General features: G+C 48.8%; 1 protein-coding gene across 1 annotated transcript; it reads right to left on the bottom strand.

Moving 5' to 3' along the window:
• Positions 1-756: 756 nt before the first annotated feature.
• PGAM2 (phosphoglycerate mutase 2) lies at positions 757-9427 on the bottom strand. The gene is made up of 3 exons (XM_072636739.1): positions 8074-9427; positions 7769-7949; positions 757-959 (listed from the first exon to the last, which is right to left on the bottom strand). The coding sequence occupies exons 1-3, from the start codon at positions 8926-8928 to the stop codon at positions 793-795; spliced, it is 1203 nt and encodes a 400-aa protein (XP_072492840.1). The 5' UTR covers positions 8929-9427; the 3' UTR covers positions 757-792.
• Positions 9428-10899: the final 1472 nt, after the last annotated feature.

The raw sequence follows: 10899 nt of genomic DNA, 5'->3' as shown, positions 1-10899 counted from the left end.
AGACAGGCCATAGGAACCTGGGCTTGGGAGCACTTAAGAGTCAAGAGCTGGGTTCATCACAGCCTTTCTCCCCAGTTCTAACTGCTTGCTTCTCCCCATTTCCATCCCATCCCACAGCATTAGGCAAATAAAAACTAGTTCCTTTCCCGGACTGTGTAGAAAGAAGCAGTGGGATGACCTTGAAACATTTATAAAGGGCCTAGGTTCTAGAGCAACATCCTTGGGGGTGGGTAATTCCTTTACCCCCTGGTATGCATTGTAACTGGGTATCCCTCAGATTCTGGGTATTGAGAGCACTACTGTGTTTTCAGCTGTTAGAGGATTGTTTCCCTGTTGAAGTGGACCAGCCCCTTCACATTCTGGATGACCCTGAGGTGGGAGCCTCCAGGAGGTGCTGATGATGCTGGTCATTCATTGTAGTAAACTGCTACTGGCGTAGAAGGATGAAAGCCTCCCACAGCCCTCCCTGATGGCTGCGGCTTCTTTGTGGCTGTCAGGCACAAGCTGACGGGGCCAGCACTGGCCAGGGATGGTTTTTAGGATACAGGAATGTGGCTGTTTGCTCTGAGGGTGCTGGGATGGTGTCAATAGGCAGAGTTGAGAGTGGGATGCCTTAGCTTCCTTCCTACTGACTAGCTACTGAGGGCCTTGTCCCTGTCACAGTCCTCCTTGATGTGCACAGGACCATTTCACAAATGTTTCTGCCCCTCGCTTTTGCCAATTTGTCAGATACCTGCTCAGACTCAACAGGAGGAATGGGTGGAGGTGACTTTATTGCACAGTTTGCTTCCATTACTTGGCCTTGCCCTGGGCGGCCACAGCCTCCATGGCCTTCCGGACTGTTTCCTCATCCCCAAGGAACTGCATGGGCTTGGTGGGCTTCAGGTGGTCATCCAGTTCGTACACAATGGGGATCCCAGTGGGCAAGTTGAGTTCCATGATGGCCTCGTCTGACATGCCTGTGAATAACAGGAGTTAGCATTGAGCCTGCTGCTTTGTCCCTGATCTGCCTCCTGGGAGTTGCCTAGGAAGGAGTGCTGTGGGGTCAAGTCAGGAGCAGTGTTTGGGCCTCATGGAGTGGACAGTGATGGTAACCTCCTTGGCATTCCAATGACCTTTATGGCCTGGGCCAGCTGTCCCTAAAGCAAATAAATCCCTGTCAAAGACAAATCCCTAAGAAGTTAATGAAGAAAGGCCATGCTGAAGAAGCTCCCTGTGGGGGGAGGGTGTGCAATGGCTCATCACAACCTGTCTTGCTCCGTTCGTCTCACCTCTGGAGGTGGACAGATGAGAAACCTCAGGACCATAGACTTCAGGTAACTTGTCTGATGTCTCATTGGCTTTGAACCCATAATTATTTAGCTGGCCCAGTTCCAGAGGTTATTGGGCATGAAATGGGTTTGGGCCAAATAGTGGTTAATTCTTGGGCCAAGAGGGAGGAGAGTAACTTCCCCCGCAGCATGGGAAGGGCAGGGAGTTGCTTGTGGAAACCTGACCCTGTCTGGTCTCATGCTATCAAGTCTGCCTGGAATAGCAACATGACCTTTAGCATCCTCACCCAGCAGTGAGCTCCACCCGGTTGTGTTCAGCCCAGAAGACAGGTCTGGGGTGGAGCTCTTGATCCAAGACACCTGTAGCTATCAGGCATCGAATGCAAAATGTGTTTCTTCATATAGAACCTACTTTAAGGACACTCTTCACCCCCACGCATTCCCCATTTTTTTTTTTTAGACACTGGAAATACAAAAGATCAATTGAAGACTAGGAAGGGAACTTGGATGGCACCTAGTTCCACCCCATTGTGCAGATGACGGAACTGAGGCCCAGGGATTTGCCCAAGATTCAAACCTTGGCCCCCGTGAGGCTGAGTCCAGCTTTATTTCCTCTGCAGGGTGGGGTTCTGGAAGGCTATAGAGGTTGCCCTGTCTTCTGCCCTCCAGGGATTGGTTATGGTTGCTCCAAGTTAGGATCTCAAAACACTTCACACAAAGGATGAGGGAATGAAAGCTCAGGAAGAGTGGAGATCAGATGGGGCTGGAATGGGGGAGGTGTTAAATGTTAGGGTGAAGCCTTGATGGGATATGTATCGGTGACCAAACGTACCTGGAATTGTCCCTAGTCTCATTACCATTTATCATGTTTATTGTTGCTTGTTGGTGACCAGACCTTAATGTTTTGGGAGGTAGGTTCCCTGTGTGAACCCCTATGAGCTTGAGCAACTGACCCTCTTGCCCGCTGAAGACTGGCATGCAGCTTTGCCACTGCTTGTGAAGGAACAAGGTGTGAAAAGACCAGAGACACCAAAATTCTTGTGCCATCCTCATCCCTAACTTTCTGTGTGAAAGAAAAGCCCGATCCCCTTGGTGGGCCTGTGTGCATGTGTGTATAGAAAACCACTTTATTCTTCTATCAGAAATGCCCCCAAGTTCCTTACCAGCAGCTGGGACCTGTTTACAACTCTGGACCTGAAATGTTGTGTTCATTTGTTGAGAACCTGTGCATCTCATCATCGAAAGCTTCAGGAATTGTTGTTCCGTACAAGCTTCTTTGCTATCTGCCTCATATTCCCAGAGCAAAAAAGAAAAGTTGCAGAAAAGCAGGAATTCGCACTATTTAACCATGAATAGTTACAAAAAACATTTCATTAACACCAGATGCTCTGTTCTTTGCTGGAAGGATATCTGTCCATCTTACTTGCTGCTTGTGGAAGATAATTGCCCACTCAGCTTTCTGAACAATCACAAGAACTCATCAGCAGCCCCTGATTGTGCACTGTAGCTTTCAGTTCTCTTAGTAGTTGGCCAACTCCCCATATGGAAGGTGGCATGACATTCACTATCTGGGGCATGTATAGTGTAGTGCAGTTTGAGTGTTTGAGAAAGATCTGTTGTGTCCCAACAGTATCCATAAAATAAAGTGATAGCAGTGCACTTTCAGCAAACTTAAGCCAGATATAATATATACCTTTCTTACCTTCTGAAAAGCTTACTTTATGTGAGTCAACTGGTTAAGTTCTGAGTATACTATACACTGCTTTGCTGGGACCCAACTTTGGGCTCTCAGACACTTGGATTTGAACACAATTAGGAAAAGGAAGACCTCAATATGCCGCCTTATTTACTCCATTCTGATGGTCATGGAAGCAATGAGAAAGACTCATCCTGAGGTGTGGGAAGAGAAACCTTGCTGGAGAAAGGAAAACGAGAAAATTTTTCAGGGTACAAATAACTTGGAGTAAGAAAAAAACAATCTTAAAAAACCTGAATTTCTAATGGCAGTAATAGTTTCTCCCTTTCTTCATCTGTCACCACAGAGTACCTGCCCCAGTCATTTCCTGTGGTGATCTCTGCAGTTTTTCTTTTAACAGCTTTTTCCCGCAGTGTTTTAGCTTATTAAAATTACCTTTTCAGTTCTTAGCCCACTCCATCTATATGGACGTATTGGTTTGGAGGTTTGAGGCAAGAAACCTTTGGGACACTGGACTAGAGGGTTTCATAGATATCATAAATATTATTTTCTGGGTGCTTATACCAGGAGTTAGTTGAAAATTTTCGGAAAAAATGACACCTGGAGAGTAAACCTCTTTGCCTTCTCCTGCTTGTTCTCTTCATATCACATTGCATGTCTAGCGTCTTTCCCAGCCTGCACTGATGTAGGGATGACTACAGGACATCAGACGGATCTTGTTAGGAAACTGAATTTTAGTCTCAGGCTGAAAATGGGTGAGGCAGAAAACTGATAACCTTCCCTCTCCAAAAAGTGATTATAATACAGGGCATTTTCCAAGGGAACACTTGGGTATTTTCATAACAGCAAAACATGACATTTGAAAACCCCTCTCTGAAATGCAATTGTGAATTGAAATCTACATTTTTAGGAGATTGTTTATTGTTATTATTACAAGTACAGATAAGACCTTGCCAAGTATTCTTTACTTTGCATTAATGCCAAGTGAAGCCTCAAGGAACTAGAGTTGCTAGCATGTTACCTAAATCAACAGGGCATGCCTAGAAAAGAGGTTTAGGAGTTACCGTGGCAGACACCCCCCAAAAGGAAAAAAGGGTCCAGAGCAATGAAAAATTTTAAATGTCACTTTTCAGAGTAGGATAAACCCCCAGATTTTTGGTCTGGAGACGGAGTTAACTGCATATAGGTTAATTGCAGTCTGTAACACTTGCCAATCTGAAGGGAGGAAAGCGTGAACGATATGACCAGGCAAGGGTAGGGGCTGCAAGCTGGCTGGCCATAGGGTAACCTGAGGTCCCTTGGTTTTTGCCCCATCAGCTTTCCCGACAACTTGCCAGCTGCTTCTGATGTATTTCAAGAAGGTCCACAGAGCAGCAAACTATGAGAATTCCATTAAGAGCCTGCTCTTAGAAAAAAGTGGGAAGGGTGGCACATTTATATCAAATCTGCATTTCTCTCAAAGACACCATAGAAATTCTTTGGCTTTGAACTTGAAAAGCTCCACACTGTTAATGGAATTTTTCACAACTCCCGAGGCTCAAGTTATCTCACTTTTGAATAAGCTTTAAATTTGCCCAAGGGAGCAACAAATAAGACTCCACCTTGAAATTCTCATGACCTTTAAAGGTTTGCCTTCATTTTTTTTTTTTTCAGAAGTTGACAGGATCCTAGGTAGGACTGAAATGGACCTTACAGTTAGAGCATTTGCTTAAGGTCGCATGGGTCATAAGTTGCTGAACTGGAATCTGAACCAGGGCTTGTGATTCCAAATCTAGCCCCCTGTCCCACTCAAGTACACTGCCTATCCAGTGTCCATTTTACAAGACATTAGGGACCGGATCACAGACTAATTCCCTTTTCAAAGAGATAAAACACCTATTAGTAACAAGGCCACCCTGACTGAAATCAGTAAAAGTCTGTTAAGTACTTAGAATGGATCCGATGAGCATTGAAAAAAAAAAAGAGATAAAGGTCACAGGATCAGATGTAGTGCTGGAATAGATCTTATAAGGTTACCTAAGCCAATCCCTTGTCTTTGGATCAGCCTGGGTGTAGTGGGTTAGGAGCTGGGGAGTTGCTTGCTGGAGGATCCTCTGAGGGAGCCATGGGTAGTGTGTGTGAGTGTGTGTGTGTGTGTGTGTGTGTGTAATTCACCTCCTCTCCTGTACCTGTCATACACCCCAGTGCCAGCAGCAGCCACCTCTGCCTACCTGAGGTGGTTTTTCATCTCTAAAATGAGAAAATTGGGCCATGCCATTGCTAAGAATCATGAAAAATTAGAGCTGCAAGAAACCTGAGTTTGTAAAAGTTGTACACCAAGAGCAGAAGGAGACTCCCCTCTTTGGCCACCTAGTTGGGGAAGAAGTGGGCTCCTCTTATGGTCACTTCCTGAGCTGGGTGGAGAAGATTTAGCCTGGCCTCAGCCATCTGAGTCCTGATTGGGGGAGGGGCTGGCATGGAGCATATAAGGAAAGATTTTCCCTGGGGGTGGAATCTCCTCAGAGTCCACCCAGGTCTCCTTGCTTCTAGGTCTCATTCACCATTGGGCAGTACCATGGAAATAAATGGCACCAACGTTTATACTTGGTTGTTCTTTCTCAAAGGTCATGGAGTGACAGCCAGACCTTGAGGCATCTAAGTGAAAGCAAAATTGGAGCCTGGGCTAAGAGCTGAAGAGACAGAGCAGGGCAAAGTTTGTGCTCTCAGCCATAGGGAGCATCCCAATGTAAGGGACATGGGGGCTAAAGGAGAAGGCAACAGAGAGCTGGGGGGACCAGCTTGTCTGAGCTGAATTCATATAGCAAATGTGCCTGCCAATCAGGCCATGCTTAAGGCTTTCCCCTTCACTGCACCCCATCTTAAATCCTTTTTTTCTCCCAGACCTCTCCTTGGGGATTGCAGATGTGTTTCATGAGGCGAGTTAAGAGAATCCTAGGAAGGAAGAGGATGAAATGCCTGCTTCCTCATTTCCAGGCTCTGTCAGATCCCAGTCTGCTCAAGCAGCTAAGATAAAGGGTGGGGTTTCTAGAGAGAAGAAACCTCTCATCCCACTCCCACCTGGCCACCCCCACTGCTCAAGCCGGACCACAATCTAATGTGTCTCCAAGGGGACAAGATTTCAGAAGGCCAGTTCCCTGTGCAACATTTAGGAGCTCTGGGGCAAACTAGGAACTTGCAGATGCCAGGTGTCTGTCCTTGACTGCTTATTTGTGACACTAGCAGCTGGCACTTGCTTCAGTGACCACCCACCAACTGCCATTGTCCCACCCACCTGCCCTCAGACTCAGGAGACAGGCTTGGGTCTTGGCCTTTAGTAGCCCTTTACCTATGGGGCTAGAACTCCCAGTCTCTTTGAAGCCTTTAATATAGAGCCTAGAGCAGAGGTGGGGAAACCTGCCTCCTGGTAGAGGCAGCTGTTCAATTCCTTATTCTCACCAACCTGTCCACGTCATTTCCGTATGTATGTTATCACCCTGTCCTCTTTCTTACACAAATATGGACATGTCTATTCCTTCCCTCCCCACTTCCCTCAGGGTGGGGGGGAGCTCCACTCAGCATGGGTGATGGTCACCAAAGGGAGAGCCTGGGGGCAATGGTGACTTGTCTCTGGCAGAATTGTCATTGGGGTGTTGAGGAAAGAAACAGGGAAGCAGACAGCTTCATGGTGTCAGAATGCAGGAGCAAAGAGTGTTAACACTGGAGAAACTTGTGAGCTCCTTTAAGAATATCTAAATACTGATTAAGCACTGGAAAGTCTGCTTTATAGTGTTCAAACTAACAATAATCATGGTGTTTGTATACAGCTTTAAGTTTTGCTAAGCACTGTACAAAGAGCTCTTTTGATCCTCACAACTACTCTGGAAGATAGGTACCATTATTGTCCCCATTTTACTCATGAGGAAACTGAGGCAGGAAACAGTTAAATGAGTTTACCAGGGTCACACAGCTAGTGAGTGTCTGAGGCTGGATTTGTACTCAGGTCTTCCTGGCTGCAGAGCTGGCACTCTGTCTACTATGCCACCTAGTCTAAACTTCCCATTTCACAGATCTGCAGAGAACAGCCAGGCTGTCGGTAGTACTAGGGGCTAGAACTCTGAATCCCAAGCCAAGGGTCTTTCCTCTACAGCATGCTCCTGTCAGAGACTAAGATCTGAGGTCCAGAGCTAAAGGGACTTTGGAGCCTCACTCTCTCACCTCACTGTTAGGGAAACTGAGGAATAGAAAAGCTTGTTGCATGTGTAGCAGCCCCAGTCCCTCATTTCCTGTCTCATCATCCACCCCACCCCCCAACCCCACCCTCTGAGTCTTGAGGTTCAGGCTCAGGTGACATAAGAAAAAGGGTCTTCCCTCCCCCAGAGTATTTGGCAGCCACAGGTGCTGCAGAGTTGTCTAAGGCCAATATGAATTCAGTAGTCTCCTAGCCAAGCTGACTGGTCTTGGAGGGTGGGGCCCAAGTGCAGTAATTCACTTCTCTGGAGTCCTGGCTTCTGTGTGTCACCCCCCAGAGCTGGCTGGTGCAGGATATGAAGCGTATTCCTCTAGTGAGCCATATCCCATCCTGGCTGTTATCTCCAAAAGAAAAACCTATATGGGTTGATTAAGAAATGAGCCTGTGGAGTGGGGACCAGGCTCTTCACATGACTTCACGGCTCCATGGCTATCTTCTGTTTTGGAGGTGGGGGAACTGGGGAGGAGCTAGAGCTCAGATCAGGAGCCCTGCTGGTCTCGTCAGGATGGGAGTATGTTGCAGGGAGCCACAGGCCAGCTCCCATTGCCAGGGACAGAGTCATAGAGATCTTACCTTCCAGGTGCTTGACTATGCCTCGTAAGCTGTTGCCATGGGCAGCGATGAGAACCCTCTTCCCAGACTTGATCTGGGGGACGATCTGCTCATTCCAGAAGGGCAGAGCTCGGGCAATGGTATCCTTCAGGCTCTCACAGGTGGGCAGTTCCCCAGGCTTCAGACTAGCATAGCGCCTCTCCTGTTGAGGGCAATAGAGATGATGAGTTCCTAACCAGGGGGCCCAAACAAATTGTCCTCATGTACCAACCCTCCCCTTGGCCTGAGGAAGGGAGCAGCCCTGGGTTCCATACACCCCCACTCACCTTACTGATGACTGCATGGTAGGGGTGCGTCTCATCCATGGGTGGGGGTGGGATGTCAAAGGAGCGTCTCCAGATTTTGACCTGTGCTTCCCCATGTTTGGCGGCAGTCTCTGCTTTGTTGAGGCCTGTGAGACCCCCATAGTGGCGCTCGTTCAGGCGCCAGGTTCGAATCACGGGCAGCCACATCTGGTCTATACCATCCATGATGATCCAGAGAGTGCGGATGGCACGCTTCAGCACTGAGGTGTAGCAGATGTCAAACTGCAGGCCAGCTTCCTTGACAGCCTGGGCCCCACGCTTGGCCTCTTCCATCCCCTTCTCGCTCAGCTCTGCATCGAACCAGCCACAGAACCGGTTCTCCTGGTTCCACGTGCTCTCGCCGTGGCGGACGATCACCAGCCTGTGGGTGGGCATGGTGATGGCGGTGGCGGGCAGAGCAGAGGGGATATGGGCAGTGGAGACAGCTCTGAAATGCAGTGGAGCACAGTCTATCGGCCAAGTGTTCCTGGCTTTATGATGCTCTGACTCCACCCCTCCCCCCTTGACTAATTGCCAGCTAGCATTCTGGGCCTGTGGGAGGTAGATGGACAGTGGCAGGTGGTCAGTGGCCTTGTGAGAAGGAGGAGCCCAAGGCTGGCAGACGGGAGCCAGTCTCAAAATAACTCTTGAGAGTCGACCACAGTGGTGGATCTGTCCAAAATAAGTCCTGGGCTGGGCCCCTTGCCCAGGGACTCCCTTAGCCTGGCCCAGGGTCTGGGGGCCTCTGGGCCTGGGATGATGTGGCAGGATGACCTGAGTTTGGGTGCAAAGGTGAGAGGGGCCATCTGAGGGAATGAGGGGATCCCGGGGGGCCATCTTGGCTCCTACCCTCAGAGCCCTAAAGTGTTGGAGGAGCGCCAGGAGGCCTGATCAAGGAGTAACTTGGGGGTTCTAGGTGTCTTGAGCTTTCTAATGCTGAGGCCCCACACTCTGGGCTGACATACACCTTGATGGCAAGTAGTATGGGCCTTCTGGGGGCTCTGGAAAAACAGAGGTTCCCCCCCAGGGCACCCAGGAAGCTGGGTTGGGGAGGGGGTTCTGGAGGCCATAGGCAGATATGGGTAAAGGTGACAGTGCTGTTACTATGGTGATACACAAATGCCTTGTCCCAGTTGGAGGGGAGGGGGTGGGGTTGAAGGGTAGTAGGAGTGAGAAGACCCCTCTCAGTTTGTAAAAATGAGCCTTCGGTCTCAGGGACCTCCTTTGCCTCTGACATCCCAATGTAATAGTTTGAGGAGTTTGTACTTGAAAGCTGAATTTTAAAGCTGAACTTCCATCCCCACAGGCTCCCTCTACATCCCTTCCCCTACTCCAGCCAATGGCAGTGCCCAGCAATCTCTGTCCCTTATACTAGCCCTGGACCAGTGCTATGCCATGACTCCTACCAACCAGCCCTGCCCAGGTGCTCCCTGAATCACTTGGTAATCTCATCACCCCCGTGGATTTAATGACCAGCTCCATGCTGATGATTCTCCAATCTGCTAATCCTGCCCCCATCTCTCTGCTGACTTCCAATCTTTCATCTCCAACTGCCTTCCAGACATCTTGACCTGGCTGTCCAGGGTCGAAGAAGACCAGGGGAGGGTTTAGAGGGAAAGATAATGACTTTTGTACTGCATCTTTGGCACTCTGACCCATCTCGCATTCAGCCATGGAAGGGGTTGTCCTGAAATGCAGATCTGACCTTGTCACCCTATTACTCAAACTCCAGGGCCTCCTATGACCTTCAAAATCAAATAGAAAGTCCTTTGGTGTTCAAAGCCCTTCCTCCTCCAATCACACTTGTTCTGAAAGCCTAGAGAGAAGGGAGTACCACAGAGGCAGCCAGTGTGTGGCAAAACTGGATATGAATCCAGGTCTCCCTGATGCTGGGGTCAGGTAACCTCCACAGCTTTCCAATACTTCCTTGCACAGAAAAGTCATCAAATCACTCGCCATTCTTCCCAACTGGGTTGCAAGCTCCTTGAAGGTACAAATCTTGACCTTCCCATCATGCCTTGGAATGCCCCAAACAGAAGCACCTACCTGGAGTTGAGATATGAAGACAGGAGGCACATCCCTGCCGTTGAGGCAAAGAGGATCCATGCATGTATGGGTTAAGTAAATTTATAAGGTAATTTGAAGGCAGGCAGACCACTAACATGGGCTGTGTTTGTAGTGGGGGGGGGGGGGGAGGAGGGCGGAGAGTAGGAAGGGAGGGCAGAAATCTGGGAAAGCTTCCTGTAGGAGGAGGCATCTGAAGTGAAGGAAACAACAGATTCTAAGAGGCAAGGAGGAAGTTTGTCCCAGGTGGTGTAAAGATGGGAGATGAAAGGAAGCACTAGCTGGCCAGCAGGCCAGCGTGGAAAAGGTAGGAACAGCATGGTGCAGAGGGTGGGGGCACTTTCCAGGAAGACCCGGGTTCAAGTCCCACTAAAGATACTTTCAAGCTGTGTGACCCTGGGCAAGTCACTTAACTTCAGTTTGCCTCAGTTTCCTCAAATATGAAATGGGGATAATTATAGCACCAGTCTCCCAGGGTTGTTGTGAGGATTAAATGAGACAATATTTGTCTTAGGGCGCTTAGCACAGAGCCCAGCACATCTTGAGTATTCAATGAATGCTTTTTCCTTCATCCATTCAAATGTCATTACCCATGGTTGCACAAGAAGTTTTTAGAAGTGCCCCTCCCTCACCCCTGGGACAATGCCCTGTGTATACCAGAAGCCTCAGCCCCTTAACCACATTCTGGACCTTTCCACTGGAGAAGTATAGATGCTCACACCAGCAGGAAGCACAGACAGTGGC

Source organism: Notamacropus eugenii, chromosome 1 (assembly GCF_028372415.1).
Source record: "Notamacropus eugenii isolate mMacEug1 chromosome 1, mMacEug1.pri_v2, whole genome shotgun sequence".
Lineage (NCBI taxonomy): Eukaryota > Metazoa > Chordata > Mammalia > Diprotodontia > Macropodidae > Notamacropus > Notamacropus eugenii.
This window is presented reverse-complemented; position numbering and strand designations above follow the sequence as displayed.

Coding starts and splice junctions, on each gene's coding strand:
- PGAM2 (XM_072636739.1), bottom strand. CDS start 8,928: ATGGCCCCCCGGGATCCCCTCATTCCCTCAGATGGCCCCTCTCACCTT. Junction 7,950..8,073: donor ACCATGCAGTCATCAGTAAG/GTGAGTGGGGGT, acceptor TGCCCTCAACAG/GAGAGGCGCTATGCTAGTCT. Junction 960..7,768: donor CATAGTCAAGCACCTGGAAG/GTAAGATCTCTA, acceptor TGTTATTCACAG/GCATGTCAGACGAGGCCATC.